Source organism: Lepeophtheirus salmonis, chromosome 4 (assembly GCF_016086655.4).
Source record: "Lepeophtheirus salmonis chromosome 4, UVic_Lsal_1.4, whole genome shotgun sequence".
Taxonomy (NCBI): domain Eukaryota; kingdom Metazoa; phylum Arthropoda; class Copepoda; order Siphonostomatoida; family Caligidae; genus Lepeophtheirus; species Lepeophtheirus salmonis.
In genome coordinates this window covers 48,187,444-48,208,108 of record NC_052134.2, presented here as the reverse complement: position 1 = coordinate 48,208,108, position 20,665 = coordinate 48,187,444, and the positions used below count along the sequence as shown (strand labels likewise).

Here is a 20,665-nt window from a genome sequence, read left to right as displayed (position 1 = left end):
AGTTCAGGTCTAAAAACAGTCATACAAAATTCTAGTCCCAAACAATCTAGCAAAATCTCATTTACTACGCCTATGAAATCTTTAATTCTTGAAGAGAGAACATGTAATAATTAGTGCTTGAAATGGGAGAATAACAATGAGTGTTTGCTCGAGAATCAGTCGTTGCTGGACTCGGAGTAGAATTGAGGATCGACATCGGAGTAATTGCAGCTAATATCATTGCATTTATAACTTTCATCTCATACCTACTTGCAGCTAATTTAATGAAACTGATCTCCTTTCAAATTTTCTTCAAATTATCAGGATGACCACATTATTTTTCAGTTTCTTTTTTTTCAATATACTGGTGAAGAAAATTATTTTCATCTATAAGGATGACCCTGCTTGATGACAAAAAAAGCCTCGCATTTTAAGTTAGAAATTATTTTAGTTCACTTGTCGTCGAGCACAAGTTTTGAAGCTCACTACCTCCTTTTTTTAAACTCTGGAGTCAGTTAAAAATAAACGGATAAGGGCGTCACTACTGGCGAGAAAACTCCCCAGAAAAACTAGTCACGAAACGGTTGAACATATTATGTCCCCCGAGGTATGCCATTGATGCAAATACACTTCTTTTTAAAAACCCTTCTACTTCCTCTATGCAAAAATGGCTCCGTTACAGAATCGCTACCTCATCAATTTATACGAATAATCAGGATGCAAGTATAAATTGCACATTCTGTAGCCAGAAACTTCAGTATGCATTCTATACGAATGTGATAAGATTTATTCTTTAGTATGAATGTTAGAACTAAATTGAAAGACAATTTACAAGTCATGACCTCAAAAACTGATTGGTTAGTGGCAATGAATCCGAATCTTCCTCTGGCTTTCCTTTGAACTTCCAACAAATTTAGAATGTTTAATCACTTAAGAACTTGACGTTCTGTCAAATTTCTCAGACAATGGTCGTTAACTCGGACTCTTAAATATTTGTATTAAAAAACTGAAGAAAAGCTCTGATTTTTAGTGTAGTTTTTCCTTTTTTTATTAGCCATGTCAGATATGTTTAGGAAATGTATATTATTAAGTTATTTTTGGTTTGTTTTTTTAAAGTAAGAAATTATTTTTTGAGAGTATTTGAAACGTTTTTTCTATAAAAAAAAAGATTGCATTCCTGGCCATCCCTACCCAGAATCATATTTTCATGGAGCTCTGTAATAGTTAAGGCGAGTCTTGCTCTTAACCACTCGACTTGGCTTGACTCAAGTCGACACACCACTAAGTCAAACGGAACCATAAAAAGAATTAAATATTCCGCAATTGATGCGTTCCTTTAAAAAATAAAATAAAAAGGAATCAAAGAGTACGAATACTGTAATTATTAAAAAGAACTGACGTACATTTCATATAATGATAATCATTAATTAATTAATATAGAGTACAAAAAGAAGTAGCATATCACATTTAATAAATCAATTCAAAATACATATATAGATGGAGAGTGTGTGGAGGGGATATTAGCGTTAAAGCAATGGTCGTGAAAAGTCTTGATGATTTTACATAAATAATAAGAAATGTATTGGACACAAGTGTTTTAAAATACATATAAAATAAGAGTTCAACAGTGCATTCTTTGAATATAAAACAAAACGTAGATACAATCATTATAACTAATCGGTTTAAATTAAAATAAAAATTTTCTACAAGAGATTATTACTATTAATATTTATGATAATAAAACATTAATTATATCATCCCCACTTTTCTCTCTCTTAATATATAATTATAAGTTTGTAAAAAACAAAAAAATAACATTCAATAACATAAAATCTTTGCTACTTCTATGAACAGTAATGCAAAAGAAGTCCTCAATTTTTTCGTTCCTCAAAAAAAAAACCAAAAACCATATAAAAATCAGTGTTTTATTCTTTTCATTCTTATAAAGAAACAGGGGTAGACGAAGAATGATTATTCTCCAACTTGGATGATGATTCGTCTCCAGGTTCATCAACTTCCATTTCTATATGATGGATAAGAAAATAGTGTTTAGAAAACCATGAAAGTTAATTAATGAATGTCTTTACTTTTGACGAATTGAGACTGATACTCGGATGCTTCCATCTTTAAAATGTAAGGTACAACTGAATCTATTTGAACATTGCCAATGAGTCCAGCAAAGAAGAGTTCTTCTAGAATGTCGGGTTGAAGAGAGCGAAGGGGCGAAAGACGAAGGAGCAAGTTTGAGAAGCGATTTTCATCATCTTGTAGAGTGCAGTACTCTTTCAGTTCAGAGACTGTTTTTTTGTCGGAGTTTATCGATTTTCTTTCCTGAGGATATACCGACTTGATCTGTAAGGTATGAAGGAATGTTCGCTATAATGAAATATTATGAAGATGATTAATTACCTGCTCCAAAGAGAGAAATAGCCTTTAAATAGGCATATTCGTGATCCGTGATGCACATTTTTGACATGGTTCGTACATACTCTTGAACCTTACAAATGGTACTCGTAACTTGACGTACTCTTGTGGCACTCAGTCTTTCTTGAGAGACTGAAGTTTGTAGATGACTGACGATAGCGGTTAGAATACTTTGGAGGTTCATACTCTTTGAGCATTGAGACATACCGAGTACAAATATGTCCGACCATGAGTTACGAACAAGGCCGACCTGGCTTTCATAACTGTAATGAAGTGATATTAGGATTGACAAAAATCCATATTGCTGCCACTTATATTTACCTCAACTGACCAAAACAAGGAATGGTTCTGACCCAGTGAACGGAAAGAAAGAGGAGCCTGGATGCTGTTTCACAGATAAAATGTACATTAAGATAAAAAGGAGTAGGACTTGGAGTGCTGAGTTTAAAGTTCACAAGAGAGTCTTGAATGATAGTTTCTGACTCGTCGATACTACTGTTATTAATGTCCTCATTGGGCTCCTCTTCCTCATCCTCACAGATTGTTTTCGTCATGACATCCATGGCTCGTGAAATGAGAGACTTTTCTCTTGCAGCGAGGACATGTGAGGCGTCTAGGTGAGAATAGTCTCCGTTGAGGGAACCCGCATCTGTGGAGGTATTGTCTTCATCACCTATACCTCCGCTTCCAATTCCACCACTGCCACTAGTGCCTAATACTATAGTTGATGCCGCTTTAACATTGGTATCATGGGATGACAAAATGGAATCTATAAGTCATGATGAGAAAGAGAAAAAAAGAAAGGTCACATTTAATGCATCGTGAAGGACACAACATTGGATGTCTGTACTTAATATACAATCAAGGATTGTGTAACTTACCTGATGAAGGTCCCAATGAATTCCTGGATAGAAGAGTAGGGGAGTCATAGATGTGATAGACTGGAGATGAGTTCTTTGCGTTGCTAATGGAAATATTCTCTGCAAGTGCTGCTGTTACTGCATTAGATACATTGGCCGGAACGATAGGTCTTCGCTCAGATTGAACAGCTGAAACACGGGGTGCTAAATATGATTCATAGATCTGTTTCATGACTGAATATACAGAGTATTTAAATATAATATATAGCTACATTTAAAATTATATAAAAAAATGAATATCATGGTTTGTTAATGTAAATATTTGCCAAAAAGAAAGAATCGCGCGTCTTCTTCTTCAATGGCAAATCCTTGATATTTTTGTTTTAACAAAAGGACAACAATGACGAATAATTCTCTCTTCCAACAACACTCACTAAGGGACGAACTTTTAAAATTACAAATATTGAAGAAAAAATAAAAAAAGTTGAAGGACAAGTTGTTAAAAGTTGACTATATATTAATTACAATTATGTACGTTTCATGATTGTTATCATTAAAGGTAATTTACAACATTTGAGGAGGAAAAGTAATATAATATAGTAGATCATGTACAAGTTGAAACACGTAGAAATAGCCATTTCTACGTCCCCTAATTCCTTATTTAATTACAAGAATCGGTTCATTTTAGTTACAAACTATTCACTGAAGCGATTATTTCAATGGGATCTATAAACATTACTCATTTATCATGTATTTACGAATATTATATAATATAACTCTGGGCATTTGAACTTTACAATGTGCCACAGAATACTCATAGTTCATTAGTAATTATAATCCAAATAGTACATCATTATATCGATCATGTAAGGCAGTGATTTAGAGTGTGCACCACATCATGAAATATAAAGATATCAAATGAAATATATAATAACGGAGGTTTAACCATCTATTTATGACGTTCCTCCACGTACACCTAGAGGGAGCAAGTGTACCCCTGGATATTCAATAATTGCATGATCTTTATCTGCAATATAACTCTCAATCCCTCCTTCAAAAAGTTTTGTCTAATTTTTGAGTTGCAACTGGGACAAAATGAATCATTTTAATGGACATTCAAAATGAAATAAACTCCAACGTTGGTAATTAAAATGATCACTGTTATAGTTAAATAAAGCATATATCAAAAAGTATCAAAGGGATGTTTCCTCTTCATTATAACATTTGCTGTTGTTCACGTTGGAAGCATAATTTTGACCTGAGGCATGGGCAAACTCCTCTCTATACATGTAGTTCTAACTTTTTCTTGTAAAAGATCAACTCTTTTAGAATTTTATCATTACAATTATGGTTTTAAATATGTATATGTATATATATGAAGAAAGTACCCAGGAGCAAAGAAAAGAGAGATATATATTTAACATCATAATAATTTGAGAGTTATGTTTTTAATAGTAATAATTAAGTAAGATCTGTATGTCTATATATATGGATATTTAGACCACACAATTTTCAATCCCCCCCCCCCCTCTCCAAAAAATGACCTTAATAGCAACCAGTAGTTGTACTACCATTATTGTAGTAGTAAAACGTATAAATGGTAACATGGAAATGTTTGAAACAGATGTTGACTTCAACATATGATGATCTAGAAGAAGATGATGTGGTCAAAAAAAACAGGAGGAATAAATAATATTCATAGGAATTGCTTTAAATATTTTAAGAGGATGCGCGCCTATTCAGTAATACTTTTGCATTCATGGCTATGTGCATAAATATCTTTAATTATAGGCTATAAGTATGGTGGAATGAATCAGGGCTGTCTAGCCTCACAAGCATTGATATCATTGGATATCAGGGTCTCACGCATTTATAATTAATCATAAGAATATTTCTAATCCAGGAGCCATCCCCTAATAAAGCCCTTAAACTACGGCACAAGTTGTGTGGGGTTTAATGTACATATTATCTGTTGTTAATAAATAGAGCGTATTATTCATCAATTACATTTAGAACTTGAGAGTCCTGTGAATGGCTGGTGTAACAGCTCCAATCCCCACTACCCTCCCCCCTTTTCCGATCAGTAAAACCCCTACTTACAATCACTTCTCATCCCCATGGCGAGGCATTTTTGTAAACGACAGTACTGACATCGATTCCGATGATGTTTCGTTACTTCACAGTCTTTGTTGCCTCGACATTGATATCCGAGCTGTTTCCGTATCGACCGTTTGAAAAAACCTTTGCATCCCTCGCAGCTGATAGCCCCATAGTGTCGGCCTATATGTGCACATTGTTGAATTAAAAATAGTAGTAAATAAAAGGATTTTTTAAATTACCAGAAGCTCGGTCACCACAAACGACACAGGCTTCAATCCCAAAGGCTTGAGTTGAGCCACCATTTCTACCGACCGAACCTCCTCCGCCAGCCATTATAAGATTGTTGCCACCTCCGGAGTCAGTTGGAGATGGAGACGCAGAGGAGGCCAGATTAAGGGCTCCATTGGAGTCCATCTTCATCAATTCCGTGGATTTGCGATTCAGTGAGGATAAAATATTGTTGCTGTTGTTACTGTTTGAGGCTGCAGTAGTGAAGGAGAGGGGAGAAGAGCTCTTTTTCGGACTAGAACGGCCTTTTTGTATTGAAGTCTCTTTGAGGGATTCAAAGAGGGATGCGGAGGGAGGGGATCCTCCAGAGTTGTTGCTGTTGGTATTACTACTGTTTCCACAGGAAGGAGATGAGGGTAATTTAGATAGGAGGTGTTCTTGTGCTGCTTGTGAGGATGAGTTGAGTGCAGCAACTGTGGCAGCTACGACCTTTGCGTCTTGAAGCTCTTTGAGTTTAGCTTGCCATTCCCGTGCATAACTAGAAATATAAACACAAATAAGTTAAAAAGGAGAGGAACATATTGTATAAATTCATTCATCAAACATATTATTCGTATATAATATATAAGTCACTTGCAACATGCACAGGCCACACGTGATTACTACTGCATGTATACTAACTTTGTGTAAGTAAGTAGCATGCAAGCAGATGTAAAGAAAAAAACAACTACTACACAACAAACATGGAGCCTTTAGTTGTTAATAGTATTAAAAAATACAAAAAATAGATGTATTAATCACGCCTCTTGTTATAAATTACAAATCGCGCAAAGGTAGAAGAAATTTCTTGCTTGCTACATTTGAAATTAGATCCTTTTTAGTGTTGTTAAATTATATTATCATGTACAATAATAAACTCTTCATTCTTTCTAACCTGAGGGCAGAGTTTCCATAGAGAAATGGACTCGCAGCCAAATAGGCAGCGGGATTAACTATGAGCCCACGTGGAGGTGGTAGCAGAAAATGAGCTGGAGGAGTGGATGTTCCGGGATTATTGGGTCCTCCGGAAACAGTGGAGTCCGCTGCAATCATGATTTATATGATAGGTTGTTTTCTGTTAAAGATGTTGTGTAAATATAATTTATGAATAAATATAAGGTCTAAGGAGTGTATGAGTTCAATCTAAGTAGTTGTATCTAGAGGCTATGGGAACTGCCATATCACAAAGAGGCACAAAGTAAATCTATTAAGTATTTGAAGGATCAATCAATAGTGTTGAATGACTTAATAATAAGTCCTCTTGTTGTCTGATGATAAATAAACAAGTCAAATAAAATCACCACTACTACTGATCCCCTTCGACTTCCAAATCAAACTGACCTAATATACAGTGCATATGTATGAATACTTGAAATTACACAGTACGCAACGTAGTGACAAGAAGGCGAGCCCGCCGCTCTCGTCAAATGAAAATTGACTAAAAGGCAACGGGGCGCTTTAAGTATTTTATATTTATTATTATGGCTTATAAGTAACTATTAAATAAATCCATCCAACATATAACTTAAATATTAAGGTCAAAGCAAGTTTGTGCCAATAGATGGATGAATGCTACAAACAAAAGTAATTTGTCATTCTTTTCCGTCTCATAGGAGAACATAATATATACAATATACTTCGATATCGGAAAGGCCGACATTCACTCTTGGGCCCCTTCCTTCCCCCCATTCATCATACTCTTAGTATTTAAAGGCCTCTCTATATAAATAAAAACACCGTGTATGAATGAAAATTTTCAGCTTCAGTCTTATTAAACGGGCAAAAGGTTCAGCTTGACATTTGGTGTGTATACAATTGACTGTGTCCTTTGTAATCTGATCAAATAAAATGATTTAACTTTTTGCAGGGGTGTCCGTAGGGGATGGACTGGAGGGGCTGTAGCTCCCCTCCCCATCCCCAAAATTAAGATTTTTTTTTTGCTTATTACTAGAAAATTTAATATTTAGTTTAATTTTTCAATTTTTTCCCCAAAAATTTTAATTTTTTGTGAATAGCTGTGGGTTTTTGAAATTTTGTTCCAAAAATTTTATTACCTGTACATATATAGCTATGAATTTTTGAAATTTTTCTCCAAAAAAGTTAATTTTTGAAATTTTTTTTCCAAAAGTTTTAATTTTCTATGAATGGATTTTTGAAATTTTTCTCCAAAAAATATAATTTTTTATTAACAGCTGTTGGTTTTTGAACCTTTATTGCAAAAATTTAATTACTTGTATATAGCAATGAATTTTTTCCAAAAAAAATAATTTTTAGTCAACAGCTATCGATTTTTGAGTTGTTTTTTTTTCCAAAAAATGTAATATTTAAATTTGTTTAGTCATTTTAAATTTAATTTCTTGTGAATATATCAATTTTTTTCCCCAAAACCAAGACCCCTTGTTGATCCGGAATATATCCAAGGACGCTTATAAAGGTCAGCATATTTCGTTCATCGACACAAAAGCCAGCTAGAATGATTTGTCTCAAAATTGAGTGTGGATTGTATTCTGTCAAGAATATTCGCCAATTTTTATCAATCAATTATTCTTAAGAACCCTTTGGATGTGTCGCACATTGCACTCTTAAAAAGTAGCAAAAATTGATCTCCACAATAAAAGAATAATCTAAGTCACTTAAATCAAATAAAAGTTCTAAACAGTAGTTAAAATGATCAGGTATACTAACTTATATCAGTAGTTTGAATACAAGGCCCATAATTGAGTCAAATATGGTTGAATATTGGGCTCTGTGTAGTTATGTAGTAAATAAATCAAATTTTATGTGGTCAAATCGTAAATTGAAAAAATCATCCAACTTTTTTTTGCAGTTTGCTTCTGCAATTCTTTGATTTGGGCCATTTTATGTGTTTACAAAGGATTAGGGTAATTTCTTATTCATTCGGTGCAGTCCAGTCTTAAGAACGCTCCTTCGGACTGTCAGTACTAGAACTGATTAAAAAAAGAAAATTAATTAAATCGAGCTTCGTCATCGCAGACCGAACTTAAAAAGTTTTAGGACTAATATTCAGGACTAAACTGGAGCGGTCCGAGACTGAAATGCAGTCTAAAGTTATAAATTAGGACTGATACAACACTACCTTCAAATAAACTTTTAAAAATCCGAACAAGATCGAGTATCTCTGCTAGTCACTAAATTATACTTTGAGATGTTTTTTTTGTAAGAGTGCGAGGGCAAGGTGGGATCAAAACATATGGTACTACTGAATTAAGACACTTGTATATATATATATCATCACTTTGATCTAAGTATAATCAAAGAAGGGACTTGTGTAAAGAAAAAACTAAGTTCATGGATTAGAAAAGGAAAAACAGTTGTTGCGTCTGCTTTTTCATCTTTTTTGTTGATTATTTAATCAATCGTCGGAATGGTGTTCGGATCTCCCTCCAGAAGAAGAATTATTCCGTATTCTTGGTGTAAATTGATTTAAAAATTCATAATATAATAAATACATATGATTTGAAACATAATTAAAATACTTTTCTTGCACTAATGAAATTTTAATTGTAGAAGATTATCCTCTTTATAACAGTAATTCATTTTCTCCCCCAAAATCATAAAAAAGGCAGCTGATATTAACAAGAACATTAGTTCATTAATACTATATGCCTCGCTCCCGCCTTTTCCTCGCCCTCTTGCACAAATCCCACAATACAATAGATACAAGTAGATATATAAAGACAGAAACAGGGCGATCGAAATGACCACCACTTTTCAAACTCGAAGTAATGTTATACATAATCAAAATCATGATTATACCTTGAAGGCAGATTAGAAACAGAGAGTCAAAATCACGTATCTATGTGTACCTATATACTACACACACACACTTCAATCAATCTCAATTGTTAATAAAATCGACACACGAAAAGTATATTGTATATAAGAAATGTAACCTTTTTTTCCTTCTTTCGTTCTGGAGCTATCCGCTTGGTACTATATATATATATATATAAATAGTTCTATCCAAGGGTGTTTTTTTGGTCGTGGTGATGATGGACCAATTTATCAGCCTTGAACTTCTTTTTTTTTGATATATATATATATATCATTATTTTCAAGTGATCTATATATTAATAATACATAGTAATTGTGGTTCATTCAAAACATGAGCCGTCATTTTGAATTCATACTACATCAATCAATTTATTGACCCCTTCCTCAATTGATATAGCTTTAGAGCTTTTTCAAGTGACACCAGTCCTTGATGGTCCATTGAAATCTGAACGCTTACTAATTCAAAGTTCTAATAATGAAGGTTGAGTGATTTAAATTAATATATTCGATATATTAAAGCCTAAAGAGTTAGCTATAAAACAAAACAAACTTGAGCTGTCTAGTTTATGTACAAGTCAATAAAATTACACTTGAACGTGATCAACGAGTTTCCATTCGCGCACTCCAAGAAATTAGGTATCTCCAGGACCACCGTCTACGCCGTCAGCAAGTCCAAAACGTTGGAGAAGGGCTCTTTCAAAAAGGCCAAATTAGGCACAGAGGAGTAAAAGAAAACAGCCCAGGTCAATCCCCTCAAGTTAATGAGGGCTCATGCAAGAGATCTCGAGATTTAACAACAGACAACAAAAAAGTGGATGAAAAGAGTTTTTGGCCCTCCAACAGCCCTGATGCCAAACCCCTCGACTACACCTTTTGGGTGCATGTCGAGAAGAAGGCCAGCTATGTCCGTCATACAAAACCGATGCTCTAAAATCCCCTATCAGTCAGCACTGGGACACTATGACAAATGACTAGTTCCGCAGGGGGTGTTAAGCTTTCCGCCGCTGCTTGAAAACCATCATTGCCACTAAGGGCGGCTACATTAATGACTAAAAGAGTTCAGACAAAATTCTATTTATAGTATTATTTTTGTTGGAATTCTATTTTTAATTAATAAATTATATATTGTTGAAGTTTAAATTATTAGTATTTAGATTTTAATGGACGACCCGGTTTTGTTGATATTGTCCATTTTGGGAGAGGCATATACAACCATGTTGTATAACAATCAAAAACCATTAATATGATGGAAAATAGTCAAAATGGGACCATCAAACAAAAGGATTTAAAACTTACTAAAATGTACATATTAAACATATATTTTTTAAAAGGTTTTATGGTTTTGTTCGGGATTTTCAAAAGTCATGGAGGAGTCTCATCGAAAACCATGGTTTTAGATTTTGCTTTACTAAACTCTAAAGCCTTTATACAAAACCGAATAACAAAAAATGATGTGTTAGATCTTCAGGATATCCGCAAAATATGCAACATTTTCCATTTCAGTACAGTCTTTGCCTGGAGAAAAAATTAAGTACCTTCCGTCAACTTCAAAGACCCCATTTAAATACTTTTGAAAAGAATTTTAAAACGATCTAAAACCTTGAAATTTGCGTATATTTTTTGAGTATTTTCATCAATTACTTTAATTTTTAATAAATTTGGAAGCTGGATATAGCCACTTAGGTCGATGACGCGCTTAAAACAGGTGGTCAAGTTTAATTTATACAAATAAAACCTGTATTTAGAAGTCAGGCAAGGGAAACTTATCAAGTGACCGCTTAGTGCATGTGACCTCATACGCCAAATTTCCTATTTTTGTAAAAATTGTAAATTTGAAAACTGAATATGGCCGCTTAGGTTCATGACACGTTTAAAACAGGTGGGCGTTTGACCAGGTTTGATATATAAATATATTTGTGTTGTTTTTTTTAAAAAAAAAGAAGAGAAACATCATCTTTGCTTACTCCTGTGTATACATGGGTCACATATCGTTCATTGTATCAAGAATCGGAAGGTCCCAAGTGTATTTTTGACCAAAATGAGATCTTGTTTGTCACTAAAATAAAAATGTATTAATATAGGCGAAAACGAAGCACAATATCAAACAATATATGAGCAAAAATAGTCGTAATGTCCTATCTTTAGATAATTCTTAAGTATCAGTGGTCCATGGATCAAAATGGTCATAATGCACAAAGGACCTTCCCACTAATATCTCTCTAATAAAAAAACCATATCACTTCCTTTAAATGCGAGTAAGGGATCAGATTGCATTTCTATATTCGTATTTTTCCTCCTGCTTAAAGTACGATAATAGTATGCCTACAAACGACAGAAGTCAATGCCTGATCATGGAGGCATGATTAAATATAAAAAGAACGATTAAAGAGAACCTCTTTAATCGTTCATAGGAACCTAATCGGACCGAGAAAATACTTGAAAAAATAACAAAAAAAGATTTCATAAATAATAATATTATTTTTTTTTAGGGAAAAGAGAGAAAACGTCAATTCTTACAACACTAACGTAAAAAATTTTATCTACATAACCATATAGGGTTATATGACTCGGTCCGAGATTATGGACAAAAAAATAAACGTTGATAGCAATCACTTTTCCACACAGGGAATCTTTCAATAACTCTTTTTAAAGGCTCATAGATGGAAATTATAACGCTCAAGTATTTGTTTCAAAATATTTGGCTAGAAATTGTGAATTTTTCTATTTATTCAAAATAACTAACTCACTTTTTTTTGCCGATAATTATTTATTTAGATAAATAAAAGATTTTCTACTCAGAATAAAATCTCTAAAATTAGATTTGTAGTTTTCAAATAAAAAAAACCAAGGGCCTAGCACTATTTCAATGAGGCAATAATATGTTTCCATAAACACAGTAAGAAATTCGGATTTTCTCCCCGGTTGAATGATCCATTGATTATAATACATTTATTTGTACCCATAAAGTTTCGGGCTAAAAAATGATCAAACTGCTGAAATGGAAGAATTTATATCCTATATAATATGTGTGACGTTATTGCATTGAATTTATTTTTACTAGTATTGTCATGGTCCTTATTAATTCGGTCCAGTCCTGTCTTAGGACCGTTCCTTAAGATCGTCGGTCCTTCGGTCTTTCAGTAATATAAATGATTTAAAAACGAAGACATAAAGTTGAGTGACATCATCAAGGACCAAATTTTAGAAATTTTTTAGGAGGGATATGCAGGACCGAACTGAAAGTGAACTAAACATGACTACAGTTTTCATTCCTAAATTAGGACTGACAAAAAACTAATATTTGCTTGACTAATCTACACTGATATTGCAGGGAGTACCCTGACATTTTGAAGGAGACAAGTTTAGCTGTCATGACGTTTAATCAGATTAGCAACAAACAGCTATGAAAGAAACAAAAATCCCGTTCCATATCGAGCAAAAACAAGAGTTACTTCGACATCGATCATCAATTCTACTCTCAGTCATTCAGAAGCACAAACTCATACCCCAAAATTATTGAAACTTTGCTGAGTAATTGTCAACAGATGCTTAAACTATCTGTTTCAGCTATATTGGACAACAAATATTGATTGATAGCGTCATATTCGATGTCATCCATTTTTACAAAAAACCTCAGATCAAGTCACTCAAATGACTACAACTGGTCGTCCAAAATGGCTGAAACTTGGGTGAGTAACTTTTAACAGATGCTAGATATATATGACAGGCTTTTATTTACAAGTGCTTCCATCTTCCCGTGTAGCTCAGAAACTTTTCAACCCACTCTCATATATAAAATAAACCTATTTATATAAGTAATTATATGAGGGTGTTGATAATTAACTGGGTTCTTTAACAAGGATACCAACAGTTTTCTGGATTAATTTTGAGACCCATACCTAACACTACTGAATAATAACATAACAACATAATTCTATTATTAATCAGTAAGACAGAGTGTAATTTGTAATGGTAGTATAAAGTGGTCTCTTCTACAAAGTTGTGACAAGTGGTTATTTAGCACTTAATGTCAAGGGCAAAGACCGAGAGGGAACCGCCTTCAAATCACAACTACTTAATATATTGTACAGATTATTGTTAAATACATACATACTTACTGCTTAAAAGACAAGTCATGCCTTCTTTTTGTTATTTGTTCTTCTAGTAATATACCTATATGGTGTCTCTCAATATAGAAACAAGCTGGAAGGATTTTTGACATTAAGAGTCTGGTTACATTCATTTGAATAGATGAAAATAGTATAAACCGACTCTATGTTAAAATTTAAAAAAAAAGGCCGAAAATAAACGTGGAGAAATCCTGACAATTTTCTAAATTGATTTTAGTGGAAATCACATTAAAGTGGTTGGTCATTTAAATAGAAATACAAAGTAAACGAATATCTTTTTTTTTTTCATGTACGTAGCTAGTTTTGTGTCATTCCTTGTTTAGTGTCATAGTTGAAAATAATATGACTTGCCGGTCTCCGAGCCCAACACCTATAACTCACCCTCCTCCAACAAATAAAATAAAATTATCATATGGAACGTTTTTGAAGGACTCATAACAACATGGACGGAGCCTATGTTATATCCAATATTATAAAGCAATGCGTTGTTACTAATCAGGGACGTGCAGAGATTTGGGAAGAAGGACAGAGTGTGCTTGAAAAAAAAAACCTGCTAAATTATGTGTAAAGTGTAGCCGTTTTTAAAAATAGAATCCCTGATTCATTAAACATGTCTTGCCGGTATGTTAAAATAAAGGGAACTGAAAATGAACGGAGTGAATCCTCGCAATTGGAAAAATGTTTTGATGGAGAGTAGTTAAACTGTCCTCACGTTTTATTAGACTAGCTGCAAGCAGCCATCAGATGAAATAAATAAAAACAAATTCCAACCAGTATCTAACAATGGCATGTTATTCCAATGTAAGGGATAGCTTTTTCATCACTGAAAATGATACAAAGATCAGCTAGAACAGACTTCATGTCAATGAGAAGAGCTCAACAGCGTTGCAAACGTCGGGCACGGACTTCAAGTGTTTAGTCCCTCTCTACCAATGTCGCCTCGAACAGACCCATTTTGGCTGCATGGGCATTGTTTTTGTTGGCCCTGCTTCAAAGGCTTTCTTGACAATATCCAAACATCTCTTCCAACCCTGACCAAGATTTTATATAATCCCTTGGTTGTCATTTAAACACTTTTTAATAAAGTACACGGTGGTGTTGGTGACCCCTGTCTCCTTTTTTGATCTCAGTTATGGACATTCCCACACGGATCAAATATAATACTTTTGACTCTTTTGTTTTGTTGTTTTGTAAAATAGTGATTAAAAGAAAAAGGTGATTAATCAACATATAACTTCAGCAGATAAGCCAAAGACATTAATTTATTTGCACCCGCTAAATGAAGGCAGTCTAAACATACTTACCATATAAGAAATATACTACTGACATACTGGTATGTTTGAGAACCACTGCTCTATACCCTTTTCAATATTCTTGTGTATCCCAATACACTGCATTATGCATTTGGGTGGTATATTTTTCAACTTTTTTTTCGAATTTCGATTATGGCTAATTCGAAAAAGTTGTAACCTATGCAGGATTTCATTTTCCTACGATGTCATCTTTAAGTAGACCATCTAGTTCAAAGTTTGAAAGGAGACAAAAGTTATTTATTTCATGGATAGCGATTAAAATACTGCATTAATCATTATTTTGCACTAATTAATTAAGGTAGACATTATTCTAACCTATAAAAAATATGAATAAAGTTTTTTTTCTAAAGCTACCCTATGGACCAAAAAGAGAGAAACCCATAACGAAAATTTGATCTTTTCCTTTCTGAAAATGTAAAGAAAAAAAAAAGAAAAAAGGATGCGCGCTATACGCGGATTATCAAATTTTCCTAATGATTTTCCATTTTTTTGTTCTATGGGACAAATTTAGAAATAAACTTCCTTAAAACTTTTTTTAGATTAAATCAATGTCTATCAAAACTACTTTATGCAAAATAATTAAAATGTCATCTTAGAATCTATATTCACTAAGTAAAGAATTCTTGTCTTTTTTTTTTATATAATTTGATAGAGATCTGCGACCTAAAGATGACCTTGTAGGTCAATGCAATTTTGCATAGGTAATTTTCATAGCATATGACAACTTTTCTGCACTAACTGTAATCGAAATTCGAAAAGAGTAGAAAAAACAAACCGGCCTATTATACAGCCTTTATTCGAACGATTTAAATCAATTAAAGATTGTTGTGTATCTATTTATGAAGTAAATTATGATTGGAATTTCTCATTTTAGGTTAAGATTATTTTTATGCTGACACGCCACATGTAACCTTTCCTTTTTGATCAGGTAGGTATTTAATAGTAGGAGGATCTATGCAATTTTCTTTGTATATTATTATAAATTCCAAGAAGAGAGAAACAAAAAAAACCAAAAAAAAAATACAAAAACCCGAATCTTTAAAAGAGGGTTTTTTTTCTTCTTCTCTTTCTTTCTTTATGGGTGACCCATTAACGTGAATATATATTTTTTCATTTGACGACGAAGACACGTTTATGAGCAGTTAGGAAAAAAAGAAGAAAAAAAAGGATCTACCAAAGGCGGGCTCCTTCGACTACAACATAATACCTGATTGGTTCTATTTAATGTTTTTTTTACATACATAATATATCAAAAAGAAGGAATATTGTTTAACAATATATATATAGTGATGGATTCGAGTCAAAATTTCGAGTTATTGCACCGAGTCAAGTTCATTTTCTGGCAATAAAGTACACATTTCAAGTAAAAATACACTGATCGTGCAAAACAAGACCAGCACCTGGGCCCATTCCGTCAGCTTCTACTCCAAATCCATCTACTTATAGATTCCCTACTCCAAGACCAGCACCCTGGCCCACCCATGGACCAGCTCCACACCCATCTACTTATGGATCCTCTGCTCCAAGATTAGAACCCAGACCTTTTCCATCTACTCGTGGATATACTGCTCCAAGACCAGCTCCGTCTGCTTATGGATCTCCTTCTCCTACTGCAAGACCAGGTCCCACCCATCTGCTTACGATTCTCCGCCTCCAAGACCAGCAACCAAACATTCACCCTAACCAAACACCCCCCCTACCATCTGCTTATGGATCTCCTGTTCTAAAAGCAGCGCCAGAATCCACCAATAGATCCGCACCTACTCCATTTGCTTATGAATCCCCTACTCCAAGACCAGTACCCAGATCCACCCCTAGACCAGCTTCTGCTCCAAGACCAGTACCCAGATCCATCCCTAGACCAGCTCCTGCTCCATCTGCTTATGGATCTATTGCTCCAAGACAAGTTACCAGATCCGCCCTTATACCAGCTTCATCTACTTATGAATCTTCCGGTCTATCTCCAAGATCAGCACCTGCATCATATACATATGGTTCCCCTGTTCTAATCCCAGCTCTCCAGTATCATCTACGTATGGATCTGGAGTTCCAAATTCCTTCCCCTATCCCTGTTCCTCCTCCACAACCTTTTTAAAAAAGTTGATCCTTTGTAGGCTTGATTTTCATTCAGCTATTTAATATCTAAATGTGTCTATTTATATATTTCCAATCTTTTGAAAAGGTTCAATAATTAAAAAATGAACAGTATTCAGTGAGATATAAGTGTTTGACGTCAAGGAGTAGATGGGGCTAATTAAAACAATTGTGAAGAGTTACCAGAAAAACAATTTAAAACGCTAATCAAGAAGAAATGTTCCCATTTGACACAATATTTTAAAGCCACACAGTGAATAAAATAAGTAGGTATTTGGAATTAGTTAACAAATATACCCCTATCAATGTAAGAAACTCGTCGAATTGATTGTAGCATTGTTCATCTCTTAAGGGGATTTCGAAAAATAAGTTGTTCAAAGTAACGTAATAGTATTACTCTTAATTATAAGTAATATATATAAATTACTTTTCCACGAAGTAATATGTAACTAATTACTCAAATAAGTAATGTTAACCAATATTGATCAAAACCTACTTAATTATAGCGTGCGAGTTTTGACTAGTTATTCCAGAATAAAAGGAACAGTTAGTGTGTTCTGCCTACATAAAAAAATGATCTATTGATAAAAAAAATTTGTTGAAAATTGACACAAGAACTTTTGGATATCAGACAAACCTTAAAAAGTAAGATTTCAAAAAAAAAAAAATGCATTTTTAATTATTATTTAGAAAAGATAATTTTTTTCAAGCCCCTCCAGCCAACCCCCCGAGGACGCCCATTTTTTAAAAAAGATCAACCGTCATTGATGTTTATGTTATATTAAACAAAGATCTTACTCAGATCATAAATATCTGAATAACCTTCAAAATCTAAAAATGTTTTTGAAAAATAATGGATATATATGTATATATAACATCGAGAATAATTCAGAATCTACCCATCAATATTATAAAATGAAATTATAACGAAAAAACTAAAATATAGATATGTTTATAATTTGACAATTGCTAAGTGCCATGATCTTCTTTAATTAATTAAGACCGTATTAGGTAGACTTCTGTGTTGTACAAGAGTTGAAACCATAGGAAGATGAAGAGAATAGAAGGAATATACTTTTAACTGGATCATTCATCAAGAGATGCTCAAATTCAGACTACCCTATTCCCGGAGGGGCTACAGGATAAATAATCTTCCAAGCTATCTTTGTTTAAAATTTGTATGACGTCAATGTAGCGTGTTCATAATTAAAATACATATGAGGCCATACCCAATTTATAGATAAAATTCGTCATGACCGAATTTTAAATAGGACTGATTTTTTAGGGAAAGTACTTGACAGGATTTTTTTTTAAGGATGGACTTAGTTAGGTAAAACAAAAATCATAAGGATCTCAGAATGGTCAATGACTTCCTCAATTAATACAACTATAAAAAGTTTTCACGTGACACCAATACCAGGTGATCCATTGAAATCTGAACAGTTATATTAAACGATATATGAAACCATAAAGAATTCGTTACAAAACAAAACAAACTTGAGCTGAACAGCTAACGTACAAGTCGATAAAATGACACTTGAACGTGATGGACGAATTTCCATTCATGCACTTCTATCCACTGGGAGTCTCCAGGACCCCCGTTTACGTGGTTTAAAATTTCAAACCGTTGGAAAGGAGGAATGCCTTGTCAAAAAGGCCAAATTGGACCCATGGGAGGGAAAGAAAATAGCCCAGGCCAATCTGCTATGGTCCATCAGGCCCCATGCAAGAGATCTTGGGGTTTCACACCCAGACTGCTTAGAGAACTATCACAAAAGTGTGTGGAAAGAACCTTGTGATGGTGGAGAGACCACTTTTGACTCCAGCAATGAAATAAACACATCTCGTACTTTGCAAGACTCTTTTGAATGAGTTTTTTGAGTTATTTAGAACTCTTTTTGGATACTTTTGGACCCCTACAGCCTAGATGCCAACCCCCTCAACATGAACCCAAAAGGCCTGCAAACACCGAAACACTCAAAGCTACCGTTAGCCAGCACTGGGGTCGCCATGGCGGATAACTACATCCGTAGCGGGTGTCAGGCCTTCTGCCGCTTGTAAGCCATCATTGCCGCTAAGGACGGCTACATTAAGGATTAAGGGACCTCAGACACACATCCATTTATAGTATTAATTTTGTGGAAGTTTGAAATTCAGAGTGCTCAGATTTTAATGAACCACTCAGTTGTCTACAGGATATTATTTAATCCTGCTATAGGGGTTTTTTTAGTGAATAAAAGGGTTGGGAATCCCTGTATTAAAAATAGAAAAGAGAACTCACAATTGTTGACGTTGTTGGTTGTAGTGGAGATCAAGTCCGGGAGTATGCCTCGTAGAAGGGATCCCAACATGACGGAAGAGGAGTATTCCTCTTCATCATCCCGCCCTCCTATTTTCAGAGTCGAACGGCGGTGAGGCGTTGTCATGGTTATTGGTTAATTAAGTATAATGTTACTTAAGATAAGAAGCTAAGTATCACACGGTCGGTCATTCATATATAAAATGAGTACACATAGAATAATAATTAGAGAGGTTCTGACTTTTTTGTTCCTCCTTCTTCTTTTTATGTGTTTTTTTTTTAAATAAATTAGAAAGCTTTCAACTTTAAACTTTAAAGAAAAAAAAAAGAAGATAGGATTCTAAAGTTCAAAAGATGATGTTTATGTTGAAGAAGAAAATATATACGGTAGTGCTATGATGATTGCAAGCAAGGAGCGGCCCACCAGGACTGTCTACCTCTTGTTTTTCTTCTTTTCCCTTCTCTTCCTCACCCGTGACCCCTTTTTCGCATACAAAATGTCAAATATAACAACAACAGAGGAAGAGGAGAAGGAACAGACGTAGAAGCTCTGAACAAATGTTGACACAAAAGAAAGAAAGTTGAACGTGTAAGGCAGGAGGAGCCGAGCCCGGGCCACGCCTAATTTTAAATGTCAAATCTTGACCTTTTTTATATATATACATATATATGACGTCAACCTTTAGGAGTTAGTTTTTTATTTATGTATACCTATATATACATTTTTTTTACTATAACTTTTTGAAAGAATAAAAAATGATTTGTATTTTCTTAATACTTTTTTTGAAAGGTTATGAACTTCCAAAGAAATTGCTCCTGCGAAATGAAATGAATGCTTTCTTATTGATATTATGTAGGTACTTAAATTTGTGCTTATAAGTTGTAACGTCATTTGTACAAGTTTGGATTTGTGGGCCTTCTATCAGTATATACGGGGTGGTTAGAAAAACATTTCCGGTTATAAAAATTTAATAAATAAGTCCGTATAACTAATTAACAGATATTAATATTTATTAATAAGGTTTGAAGTATATATGTCACAAGTAATGTGGAAAATCCGGGTTTTTTCAAAATCCCCGGTGAATCTATAAAATTTCGAATAGAGTGATCATTTGATGTTCGTTTACATTGTCAGGTAAAACGATTATTGGTAATTTGATTATTAAACAATTCATTGCAAGCAATTGGATCATTAAAGATTTAATTTCATAATCTAGTACATGGATGCCTAACCTGTGAATGACTGGCCGCATTGTGACCTGCCCTATGTTTAGGTATGCCCCACTACTTATTCTCACTTCAAGTAGTATTTTGGATTTTTAGCATTTTGCACATTGCCTGCCCTGACAGGCATTCTTCACATTGCCCGCCCTAACGGACATTTTGCACATTGCCCCTAACATA

General features: G+C 34.0%; 1 protein-coding gene across 1 annotated transcript; it reads right to left on the bottom strand.

The window, feature by feature from the left end:
- Positions 1-1,338: 1,338 nt before the first annotated feature.
- Positions 1,339-19,470, bottom strand: LOC121116089 (orphan steroid hormone receptor 2-like). Its single transcript, XM_071888000.1, is given in 10 exon segments — positions 1,339-2,002; positions 2,067-2,283; positions 2,285-2,331; positions 2,389-2,666; positions 2,725-3,172; positions 3,285-3,467; positions 5,364-5,543; positions 5,603-6,129; positions 6,526-6,673; positions 19,244-19,470. Coding segments are annotated over 10 exon segments (2,256 nt in total). The 5' UTR covers positions 19,389-19,470; the 3' UTR covers positions 1,339-1,919.
- Positions 19,471-20,665: the final 1,195 nt, after the last annotated feature.